The following is a 13142-nucleotide window of genomic DNA, read 5'->3' as shown; positions in this document are numbered from 1 at the left end:
TTGGTTAGAAAGATATAAAATAATTTTTTAAAATTATTAATAAATTTAAATAGTACTACTTACGTATAATAATGATACATGCAAATATAATAATTTAATTGATAGTTATTCACTAACTAAAACACTTAACAATAAATAATAATGACTAAAATTTGTTTACTTATAGAAAGATATAATAAATAATAGATAACAAAGAATAAACAATATACATACAAAAACCATTAAATTAATCATAAATATAATTATTATAAATCATACTTATATAATATTTTTACAAAGAAAACCATATATAAATATAATCTAAATGATAACACAACAATATAGATACCTTCTAACTTTTGAGAAATTATTATTAATCCCTTCATAATTTTTAAAATTTTTAATTAGGTCCTCAAAAATTTTGGAAATTCTTATTAAACTCCCAAAAGTTCTAAAATTTTTTCATTAAATCTTTAATTTTTTTAAATTTTAATTAAGCCACCTAAAACTTAGTTGCAGGATTCACCACTAACAAAAATATTGATTTTGAAAACAAATTTGTACATAAACTCTAAACCTTAAACCCTAAATCTTAAACAGAGGTTTCAAGATTAATCAGTTTTTTTGCCGATTTACCATTCCTTTATGCCTCCTTTTTGTTAAATATGAAAACGGAAAAACATGTTATATTAGTTTTAATTAATAAAAGCAAAAAAAAAGTGAAGATTATATATTAATTTGAAATAATTTAATATTTCGAAATTGGAAAACACGAAAATTTTGAGGCTAATGATTATATTAATTTTAATCTAATCTTGGGAAAAAAAAAGCTGTGAAACGCTAAATAGAAATAGAAAGAAAATGTGAAGTTAATTTTAATTAAAATGTGAAAACAAAAAAAAAGCGAAACGTTAAATAGAATTAAAACAAAAAAAATGTGAGGTTAATGATTAATTAATTTTAATTTAAATCTTTCTAAAATATTTAATACAACATTTCGTTTCACCTTTTTGTATTAAAATTTTAAGTTATTTGAAATTAATATATAATCTTAAAATTGAAAAAAAATTAATTTTAATTAAAAGTTGAATTTAAAATTTATTTATGTAATAGTTAATGTTTAATAATTGAAAATTGGAAAAGAATTTTGAAATTACCGTTTAAATTGTTAATTTTAAAAATTACCAAGGATCATTATTTGCAATTTTTAGAGTTAGTACTTTTATATATTTATATATTATATATATATATTGTGTATACGGTATACTTAATCTCCATTGTTAAGCTGCTTTCGTCCATAGTCTTTGCTTCCCATCATGTCCTCAACAAATTCCCATGTCATAACATGCAAAGGTAACTCTCCATTATTTCTACTTGTTTTGCAAATAAAATTATAAAACACACATATTTAATTATTTCTTCAAGTAATCTTTCACTCTTCACGCTTGGCTAGTCACCAGATGATCAATGTATTAGAAAACCTGCTTCCATCCAACCTCATGATCTCCCCAAATAGATTCCAAACTTTCATCCATGTAAACAAACTAATCACTCCCTTTAGAAAGGTTTTGTTACCCGTCTATGTGAGTAGGCCACTTGTTCTTCAGTGCGCGCGCTCTTCTACTACTAACATGTCTTTTAGAAACGTAATGACTCTACACTATCACTCAGAAAAAAATGATATAATAAGTCTCATCACGTATATACTCCCATACACACCGCAATGATGATAGTATCTCTAAGCACGAAACCTTCACTATATATACCCTTCAACACATTGAAAAAGAGACCAACCCTTAAGCATCCACAGCCACCTTATTGTCCTCAACCTTCTTGTTTTGCATATACCTCCACCAGCTCTCCATTAATGCTAGGTGAACTGATGTTCCAGTACACCACCATATCCGTCTCCCTATCTTTTCCCTTGCAGATACCCTTATCAACAAATAATATCTATCCTACATCGTGAATGTGTGTGTTGGGTTTTCAAATGCACCCAAAAATTGGTTGGAATTTTGATTAATTAGTTTAAAATATTTATTAATGTGGCAGGCATTGTAAGTTGGGGAAAAGGGGAGCCATTGAAGGTTGAAGAGATACAAGTAGAACCACCAAAATCATATGAAGTTCCGAGTTAAAATGCTATATGCCAGTGTTTGTCACACTGATTTATTGTTTGCCAATGGATTCCCAATTGTTAGTACTCTTCTCCTTCTTCTCAATCTTATTGTTTAGCTTGGTAGATATACCCATGATATTAATTAATATTTTTTCAATCCTTTCAGCCTGTTTTTCCTCGAGTAATGGGTCATGAAGGTGTGGGGTAAGTTTTTCTACATACATGCTATACATATTTATTTTTGGGTGAACTACACTTAAAATCACAAAACTCTTATTAAATTTATGTTTTAGTGATTCAACTTCAAAAAGTTAAAAATGGTCACTAAAATATCTAAAGTTTTCATTTAGGTCACTAAGTTGTCTAAACTGCCGTTGTATGGCCTTCTCTGTTTGCGCCATCTGCATCAGTCGAAAGCTCTCCGTCTCATTCTCTTTTATAATTCAATTTTTTTCATGAAACAAATTTGAACATCATGAATTTGCGAACCAAAACCTAAACATTTTTCCTCTATAATCTCCGACACTGACCATCAGATTAACTTGAATTTAAGGCATGTTCTTCTACTCATCGATGGATACTAATCCAATGTACCGACCGTCAAATTGTCGCTTTAAGCTTGCTAGCCAGACTTTTAGAAAAAAAAAAACAATCCTGTGACTTAAATAAAAACTTTCGACTGGTTTAATGACTTATATGAAAACTTTTAAATAATTCAATAATCATTTTGTAACTTTTTTAAGTTAGACCAAAAATATAAACTTATTAATAAATTAGTGACCCTAAATGTAATTTACCTTTTCTTATTTTGTATTTTCCTTTTAGTTATGGTTTATGAAAGTGTCCACTAAATGATGTGATGCATGCCATGATGATGATTAAAAAAACAATTGTTGCAGGGTGGTGGAGAGCATTGGAGAGGGAGTGACAGGACTGAGAGAAGGGGACCTTGTGATTCCGACCCATGTAGCAGAGTGTAGAACGTGTGAGAATTGTATGTCTGAAAAGACCAATTTATGCTTAAAATACCCAATAAGCTACAATGGATTAATGCTGGATGGCAGTTCAAGGATGATCATCGGAGGTCAAACTGCCTACCATGCATTTTCATGCTCAACATGGTGCCAGTACATGGTTATCAACCTCAACTTCCTTCTCAAGATTGACCCAAAAACTCCACTTCCCGATGCTACCTTCCTTTCATGTGGGTTTTCAACCGGATATGGGGCTGCTTGGAAGGAACCCATGCTTCAAAATGCCTCATCTGTTGCTGTTTTTGGCCTTGGACCTGTTGGCTTGGGGGTAGCTCCTACCCTTTTCTTTTTTATTTTAGTTAATTCGGGTTAATATTTGATACATCGAGGTAAAAGCATCATGAAAGCCTCGATTACATTTTGTCTCATTTATTGAAAAATGGACAAATTAGTCCCTGTAATTAAATCAAAGAACAAATTGATCTTTTCTATTAAAAAATTCATCCATACTAGTAAAAATTAGCACGACTGACGAAATAACCAAACAGTGACACATAATGTGCCACGTGTACCTCATGATGATATATAAGGACTAGTTTTAACGACAAAAATGGATTAACTTCTTAACATAAAGACCAATTTACTATTTGATATAACTTACATGAACTAATTTACCTACTGTTTTGAATAAAAATGATAAAGTACAATCTGACCCCTAGTAGAATACATAGTCTTACGCATGCATTTGATGTGCAGGCCATCAAGGGAGCCAAAAGTCAAGGTGCTATTAAAGTAATTGGCATAGACAAGAACCCAATGAAAGAAGCAAAGGGGCAAGCATTTGGAATGACGGATTTCATAAATCCCGAGCAATCTGATAAACCTATTGCCGAATTAGTGAAGGATTTAACAGGTGGAATGGGCGTTGATTATAGCTTAGAATGCACAGGGGTTCCACCCCTCATCAATCAAGCCATTCTATCCACAAAACTGGTACATCACTATCCTACATTATATTATTTTTCAACCATGAAAAAAGACACACTAACATCGGGGATTATGATATGATGGTTAGGGAACAGGAAAAATCATACAAATAGGAGTACCAGAAGAGGCAAATGTAAACATAAACATCTTAGAGCTTTTATTTGGAAGAACATTGAAGGGGTCAATTTTTGGAGGGCTCAAACCCAAAACCGACCTTCCAATTATATTTGAAAAATGTAAAAACAGGGTGAGTTCTGTTGTGTGCATCGTATCAGTTTATTGGCTAATGGTTGATGTTGTGAAGGATGGATTCCTTAAATGTTTTAAACTTTTTTGTTTTTGTTCTGCACAGGAAATCCAGCTTGATGAACTTAAGAGTCATGAGATTAAGCTGGAAGACGCAAACAAAGTCTCTGAGTTGTTGAAGCAACCAGATTGCGTCAAGGTTTTGATCAACATTTGACTCCTCTTACTCATGTTTACCACATAAGTGAAGCAACGCCATGTTTAAATTGCTATTTCTTTCTTTTTCTATGTTTACTTGCTAATAACTTGTTGGCCTGGTGGCAAAAGTATTTGTATTGTGGCATAAGACCTTGAGTTTAATAGTTTAATAAAGTCATTTGTCTTCAGTCTCTCTTAATTTTAAAATTGAGTAAATTAACTCCTCCAAAAAATTGGAGTAATTTAACCTATCAATTTTGAAAGTGAGTAATTAAGGATAATTAATCACGGGGTTAACATGTTTTGTCAATTGTGCATAATTTAGATTGGTATAATAACAAATTTAGCCATTGATGTTTATATGTTTTATTAATTTGATCTTGATTCTAAAAAATTCAACAAATTTAGCTTCAAAATTTACAAAAAAATATTGCAAGTTAAATTTATGTAGAATTGAGGAAAATGCTGTGATTAATTGTCTTTAATTGCTTACTTTCGAAATTGATAAAGATTAACTTGTTCCAGTTTTTTTTAGAGGAATTAATTTACTCAAAATCAAAATTGAGAAAAACTAAAAGGTCCTTTTACCAATTATTTGTATGGGCTAAAATCTTTTGAAAATAGTATTTCTACATGTAACTTTTTTTTATAAAGAAACCGTAATTTTAAAATGAAAAATGGAAATTATATGTGCTGAAATTACTCATATTTATTCACCCTTTTTTTCTAAAAAATAATTAAATGAATAATAAATTAAAAGTATAATAATAAATTTGTCCCTTCATGTTTATATCTTTTGTCAATTTGATCTCTTTTTATTTAAATTTTGACCCTAAACATTTTTAAAAGAGTCGAATTTGACCAACAACCTTTAAAAAGTGTTAATTTATTTTTTTAACAGAAATACTGACTAAAACGTTAATTTTTTTAACACTGCAACCTGCATGGCAATTTATGTGTTATTCATGCTAGTTTTTGAACTTTTTTATAATTATTTTTTGAATTTTGAATTTTTTTTTATTTTTTGAATATTTTTATAAATTTTAAATTACTTGTTGATGTAACATATAAGAAAAGTAAGGTCATGTTAGCATGAAGAATGTACAGACTGTCATGCGAGTTGTCATGCCAATATCATTAAAAAGTTAATATTTTACTCATTATTTTCGTTAAAGGAAAGCTATTTGACTCGTTTTGTAATATTAATGGCCAAACTTAGCTCAAAAAATGAATAAGGAATAAATTAACAAAATAATTAAATATTAAAAATTAAATTTATCATCATAATGAATTATTCATTTGCAAGGTCTACTAAAAATAAGATCGGTTCGAACTGCATAACCAATTTATTTTATTCCTTGTTTAGATTTTCAATTTGAAATTTTGAGTCTGAAATTTTAATTATATTTAATAATTATATCGAATTTTGATTGAATTCAAAGTTGAATCGACATAAATCTTTAAACGAAAAACAAAGTTTTCCAACATTATTTTTTCCAATCGCAAGATTCAAATTCTTTGCAAATCAATCCAAACAAACATTGTCACGTATTAAAACTACAAAGATCTGAGGAAGCTCTCTGACAAAAAATTAATAAAGCATATTTAAAACCCCATATTAAATGCTTCAAATGAAGAAGAAAAAAAGATTTCACACAAATTTCCCAAACTACTTGAACCATAAAATATAGTGTATATATATAATAGTAAATGCGTGCAGTAGGTTTTAGCAGAGAGAAACAATAACACAGTTGAATCCACTTCATATATATATATATTCATGGCTTGGATGGTACATGCCGGTTTCCTTTTGGATTTGGAGCTGATGGAACCTTCTTCATGTTACCCTTCACATTTGTTCCATGTTCCTTCATTTTTCACAACAAAATTCAAACAATAATCCCATGTCAGCCATTTCATCATAATCAAACAAAACTCTAAACCACCTTATATCCCCACACGCACAAATATTGGTCTAAGAGATTTTCCGGTATTCGATAATTATATTGGAGGTTGATTAAATTCGGAGTTAAATCAATGCAGTTTTCCCATCCGCAAGAATTATAACCCCAAGTCATTACATAAGAAGCATCAAGCACCTTAGCACTGGACCCAAATGAGTTGGTCTGTGTATATATAGATAGATAGATAGATGTTGGGAAAAAGAGAAGCTTACCCAAGCAGCTAACAAGAACCTGTTTGGTTTGGGAAGTCTGGTCTTCATATCATGGTTAACTGTAAATTAATGTAGATTACAATGTTATTAGAAGATTGTCCAAAGAGAGATTTTAAGTGGAAAAAGAAAAAGAACAACTTGCCTGTAATTTGCATGGGTATGGAGGAATAATGAGATTGTGAGGATGGAAGAAGTAGAAATGCAATGAGGAGATAGGCTAACATGACTTGAACTTTGATCTTCATATTGTAAAATTGGCTCCAACTTGGGGGCTGGTTCATGGGGGTATTTATGGAGAACAAATTGGGATTCTTAATCATGACTTAGTTTGAAAAACATGGTAAGGATTGTTAAATGTGTCTGGGAATCCAATGCTTTTTATCACATATTAGGATTATGTATATAAAAAGCAAGGCTATAGAGAAGAGATGTGTGGTTTTTCTTGGCGTTTCACGTTGACTTGAGTTGATGGAGGGGAACCATATGATTGTGTGCTATTTATCCACCCTCTTCAAATTTTCAAAAATAATTATCTGTTGAGTTTTAGTTTTAGTTGTGTATGATTTTCGGTGATTTATATAGAATTTATTTGATTCGAGTTAAGTTATTAATCAGATTAATGGAAAGTGAAATTGGTTTTGGCGAGAATAAAAATAGTGGTAACAAATTATTTACTGGAGTTTTATGGTAGCAGTGAGATTAAAGGTGGGTTTAAATGGGTGGTGTGGTGCGTTTAATTTTTTTTGTCTCACACTATAGTATCGCTACAGTATCTAATTTTACCGTCATCGCTATTTTCACACTAACCACAAGTAAACGCACCGCCTATCTAAACTCACCCTAAAATTAATAGTGATATATGATTCTATATGTTTGAATTCAATCGTAGCAATAGCAGTGAAATTTGAATAGAAAATGATTGTAGCTATTTGATATTTGCAAAATTATTAAAAATATGTTAGGTTAAAATGTTAAAATTTCATTAATAAATAATAATATGTATAATATTCTTGTTTTTGTTTTTATTTTTGAGGTAATTATTTATACCCAATTAGTTGCCTTGAAATTTATATGCTTTTACTTATTTATTTGTACTATATAATAATATTATAAAAATATATTAATAAGAGAATTCAGGTTATGATTTATTGATCGAGCGTTCATCTATCTCAATTTTAATTTCTTAGAGTGAAATTTTCTCATTGGTGATAACACTACCATATGATACGATTGTACTAAGAATCTTACAAATCCTACTGAAGGGTGAGCTCAGCGAGAATAAAAAAGCAATTTAAATTATATTAAATTTGGGTTTGAATTGACAATATTAGATTTTCGAGTTTTAATCAAATTTAATAAATATAGACTTATGTTATTATCATATCCGACATATATATGTATATATATATATGGAATCAATATAAGATATTGTATCTGAATCCAGTAACATGAATTACGCCCTTCTCTGTCTTTCTTGCCTAAAGTTTGATTAAAACAGCTGGGTTTTTTTTGGTACATGGGAAAGTTAATTGTTGATTTTTGTAATCATATAAAAGAAACGTCCAAAAATTATTGCTTTTTTTTTTTTTTTGCAACGTGAAAGTTGTAAAACCCAAATTTCCTTACTTGTTTGCTGTGTGAAAAAAACAAAAAATCAAACATGTGTTTGCATGCTTCAACATTATACAATCCGTGACCAAATTTCTAGCATGCTTTCATCTCCAATTATTTAGTTTTAGATTGAATGTTTAGGGGAGTTTGGATGAGTAGTGCGTTTACTTACGGTTAGTGTATAAATAGGGGTGGCGATGAGATTAGATACTATACTGATACTGTAACATGAGACAAAATGTAAGCTAAACGCACCACACTACCTATCCAAAACCCACACTTAATTATATTAGAGTTTTAAGTTGGGAAATTTACTAAATTCAAATTGTAATTTTATTGAAAGGAGGGTAATTTTGTTAGGAGAATTCTACGAAATATTGTATGTTGAGAGTTGGTGGATGCTTTAACGGGTTGATGTTGTCAACCAATGACAAGGTATCTGAAGAGACAATGGTGACAAGTCCACAATTAGGTGAAGCTAGAAAACTATTTTTAAGGGGTTAAAGTTGAATCATAAGTTTTTGGAGGAGATAAAGTGCATTTATTATTATACTAACTTGTAATTTTTAATATTTTGAAGGGTTACAAGGCAATTTTACCTTTTTTTTGATGGGGCCGAGGCCGCCGCCTCCACCCCTACCCCCTCCCTGATGTATGCCCCTATTCATATAACTAGAACAACACAACCGCCAAGGAAATCTCATATTTCTGCTTCTTGAGATTTGAACTCATGCCTTATAGCATATAAGGTATTACATGTTATCGCTATAACTTACCATCATCTCCTCTCGACAGAATAAGAAGACAAAACCTCCTCATTCGAGATACTATCAACCAAATTGAAATGAGCTAACGTACGTAAGATAGTTTGTAAACTTCTCTTAACGAATTTATAATACAAAATTTATAATCAATTAAAAATTTAATCAATATGAAATAACACCACACCACATATAAACTCAAACACAAATTTATATCACTTAACAAACTCGAACTTTTTACATCATATTAAACATTCAACCTAAAATCAATTCAACACCATTGAAGAGAATGTTCGGCAGCTATCTGGAGAAGTAACAGTGTTAAATAGTAAAAGCCTTTTCCTATTATCATTGATAGCCATAAAAAGAAAGAAAAGTAGAGATAAACAGTGGAAAACCACTTCAGGGGAAAAAAGGACAAGAACACTTAAAACCTGGATATGTAATTATGTCTCATTGACCTTTGTAATGAGACAAATCTTGTAATGATAACATTTTTACTCCTATTTCTATGCAAAAATATTTTTTTATTCTTGTGTCTGTCTGGAATTTAGTAAGTTCCAGTAGGTAAATTGCTAGCATATCTAATTTATAGCTATAGGGGATCCCCAATTTAAAGTAGATTGGCTTTTATTTCATTCTTTTTTATTTTGGCCCTTCCTGTTAGGATTGTGCCTTTGTCTCTTTAACCTTTTTTTGGATCTTCTTAAGTTACCCATATTGAGTGAAAGTTTTTGTTTAACTTGATTTAATTCAACTTGAATATAAAATACCAATAATTTAAATTTAAATTAATATGGATTCAAGGTCGGTATTAAAGATATTATAGAAGTTTTTGTATTAAGAAGTAGATTGTATTTTACTTTATTTACTCAAAAAATGAGTAAATTAATTTATGTACATTAGATCAAAGAGTAAACTGGTGTTTTTATTAAAAATTTTATCCATTTCTACTGTTAAAAACTGGTCTCTATGCATCAAAAATGAGGTGTACGTGACATGGTTATTCTATCAACCACGCTAGTTTTAAACAGTGGAAATAGATGAAATTTTTAACAAATAGAATCATTTTACTTTTGATCTAATGTATAGGGGCTAATTTTTACATTTTTTGAGTAAAGGGAGCAAAATGCAATATACCTCCTAGTATAAAAGCCTCCACGGTACTTTTAACGAAACTGACTTAAATCTAAAACAGCTCGAAGCTGAAATAATTTGAAGCCAAAATTGATCCTAAACAGAACAACTTAAAATTTCTAAAACCCAAATCATCCGAAAATATTATATCTATTTAATAAATTTCATGTCCGTTTTACTGTTCATATTTAAAATTCGTAATACTCCTCTTAATAATATCACATTCAAAATTTAAACATCCATTTTTTTATTCTTGGTAATACAATCTACTTTACAATACTCGGGTAACCCGAAATACTATTTGGATATTTATCCTTATTTAACAAAAAGAACAAAAAATATGAAAAGGTCAAAACAGGGCATTTGGTCTAGTGGTATGATTCTCGCTTAGGGTGCGAGAGGTCCTGAGTTCAATTCTCGGAATGCCCCATTTTTCAATCTTTTTAATTCTTTATGTGGCCCTTTTTTTTTCCTCAACAAAGGCCCACAGCAGGTCAGCTTCATATCTTTCTTTTTTTTAATGGATAAAATAATATAAAGCCCATTGTTTTTAATATATTGTCATAAAGCTTTTAATCTTAAAACTAAATTTAAAAAAAAAGAAGAAGCTAAGTCTAAATAAATTTATCCCCAATTTTTTTTACAAAAATTCATAAATAAAATAAAAAATACCCATATTAAAATTCCAACTTCAAATTCAATCATTATAAGCCTTGAGTTTAATTCTATTTGTTCCCATGTGAAAGGGCAAAACAAGATGTTAAAAAGGGAGACCCTTCACTCTAAACAATAGCAAAATTGATTAATTACCTAAATCAAATCTGCATTGTGTAGAAGAGAATCTTAGCAAAGTTCATAAGCTCATAGGGTCATAGCTTTGCACATTGAATGGCAACCAACATATTGATATACAAAATTAAGCCTTTCTTTAATCTTTAACTGTTTGAGGAGACAAGAGAATATTTGTACTATAGATTTTGTTGCATCATAATTTTGATTTCTTCCCTTAATTGATTAGACAAATCCATAACCAAAATTGATTGATTATTTTCTTGATATATTTAATTTGAAATTTTCTCCACATATATATATTTGATAAGATTGAAACAGGTTTAATGTCTCTAAATTATGTTGTATTTAATTATTTTTAGGTATATTTTTTTATAATAAAAAATTTACATATTAAGATGAAAAAGCCGACGGGCAATTTATGAATTAAGCCCTAAAATTTTGATAATTTTATTGTTAATTTGTTTTAACTTTTTAAGTTTTCATGTTTAGTACTTGGGTTTATTATTGTTTGGTTGATGAAAGCAAAGTTTTAGAATGGAGTACTACAATTATTGAATCCCTAGATACTTGCTAATATGTAAATTTATTTTGCTTATGTTTTTCCTTTTTTTTTTCTTTTTTCTTAATAATTAATGTGTTGAATTATATATATATATATGTGTGTTTTAATTGTTTTATGTTATAATCGAATGTGGGTTTTGGATTTTATTTTATTATTTGTGGTTCAATCTTATTTGGAGGTTGATGTGTTAAAACTTTGTTTTTAGAATTATGCTTTAATTATTTTAATCTTACATGAATTTGAAATTTTACAATTACAATTACATTAATAAATTTAATAATTAAACTATTAGAATATTAATTATAAACAAATTATAAAAGTGTGCAGAATTATTTTAATTTTACATTAGCGTAAATAGATCTTCTTTTTATTTTGTTTTAATTTTAAAGTGATTGAAACAGATTCTCATATTTATTTGGATTTTAAAATAAGCTTAAGATATAAGAATATAGTAACATTTAGACTTGGCTTAATTCGGCCTTCAGGTTTGGGTAAAAATATAGGTCTGAAAAATGGGTTTGGACAAAAAAAATACTTGCCAGGCCTCAAGTAAGCTTTTTTTAGCTGAGCCGGATTTGCAAAAAAAAAAAAGCTATTGTTTTTTCATTGTTTTGCAATTGTTTCGCTACTATAGTACTACTATTTTGTTGTTATTTTTTAGATATTGTATAACTCTTGTTTTATTATTAATTTTACTACTATAGTAAATGTATTTGTTTGCTAAGTTGCACTTATATTAGTGTTATTTAAGGTTTTTTTTAATTCTTTTCCCATTTTTTGGGAAATATTATTTGAATATTTTTAGTGTATTTAATTTATTATATTTTTAAATTTTATTTTTATATAAAAATAATCTAAAAAAATTAATAAGGGTGGGTCAGCCTGGGCTCAGGTTTTAGCATTTTTATCTAAGTCGGGTTTGGATAAAATTTTAGGCTCATTTTTGGATTGGACCTATTTTTTTTTAACTTGGTCCGAACCCGTCCATGGACAACTCTAGTAACATTATGTTCTAAATTTGTAAGTTCTTTTTAATGTATTTAAAAGTTTTTTAAAATATTATAATCTCATACCTATATATGTAGTTACGCCTTAAATACGAGTCAAAATTATTGATTTCGTTCTTAACGACAACAATGAAAAATAAAAGATTCGAACTTGAGATCTTCAAATTGAAAACCATTAACTAGTTTAAGTTTTATATTGTGTTGCTTCCGTGGAAATTAATGAAATAACAATGTGTAATTATAGTGAAGGGGCTCTTCAATGCTATAATGAGCAGAAATTATATTCTAAATTAAAGTTCCCTTGTGTGTTTTCTGGGGTGATCAAATTGCTTGAAAACTCAGAGTTTATGAACTTATAGTTTTCCCGACAGATCAGTGTGCATATTGATTCTTCACCCATTCGACAAAGATCAGTACAACTATCAGCGTTCGACACTCATGTCGTACATCATTTACATTTGAATTTAGCCCTACAATATAAACATGTTTTAAGGTGTTTTTGAATCTTGGTTGTTATAAATTTACATACGATACTATGACTTTCTTTTCTTGTCTGAAATAATCAAACTTGAACTTGAGTAGTTCAATTATAT

The 13142-nt window shown here is 29.1% G+C and overlaps 2 protein-coding genes and 1 non-coding gene across 3 annotated transcripts; 2 read left to right on the top strand and 1 right to left on the bottom strand.

Moving 5' to 3' along the window:
- The first annotated feature begins 1261 nt into the window (after positions 1-1261).
- LOC107895864 (8-hydroxygeraniol oxidoreductase-like) lies at positions 1262-4691 on the top strand. Its single transcript, XM_016821078.2, is given in 8 exon segments — positions 1262-1332; positions 2032-2108; positions 2110-2175; positions 2265-2302; positions 2998-3400; positions 3829-4065; positions 4148-4306; positions 4412-4691. Coding segments are annotated over 8 exon segments (1128 nt in total). The 5' UTR covers positions 1262-1295; the 3' UTR covers positions 4523-4691.
- A 1444-nt stretch (positions 4692-6135) lies between these two features.
- LOC107896183 (uncharacterized) lies at positions 6136-7055 on the bottom strand. The gene is made up of 3 exons (XM_016821295.2): positions 6822-7055; positions 6680-6738; positions 6136-6371 (listed from the first exon to the last, which is right to left on the bottom strand). Exons 1-3 carry the CDS (start codon positions 6997-6999, stop codon positions 6282-6284), a joined length of 327 nt encoding a protein of 108 aa, XP_016676784.1. The 5' UTR covers positions 7000-7055; the 3' UTR covers positions 6136-6281.
- Positions 7056-10545: 3490 nt separating this feature from the next.
- Positions 10546-10617, top strand: TRNAP-AGG (transfer RNA proline (anticodon AGG)). Its single transcript has one exon. It is a non-coding gene; the product is annotated as a tRNA-Pro (tRNA).
- The last annotated feature ends 2525 nt before the right edge of the window (positions 10618-13142 follow it).

Source organism: Gossypium hirsutum, chromosome A10 (assembly GCF_007990345.1).
Source record: "Gossypium hirsutum isolate 1008001.06 chromosome A10, Gossypium_hirsutum_v2.1, whole genome shotgun sequence".
Lineage (NCBI taxonomy): Eukaryota > Viridiplantae > Streptophyta > Magnoliopsida > Malvales > Malvaceae > Gossypium > Gossypium hirsutum.
The sequence above is the reverse complement of the archived record's forward strand: the minus strand, read 5'-3'. Positions and strand labels throughout refer to the sequence as shown.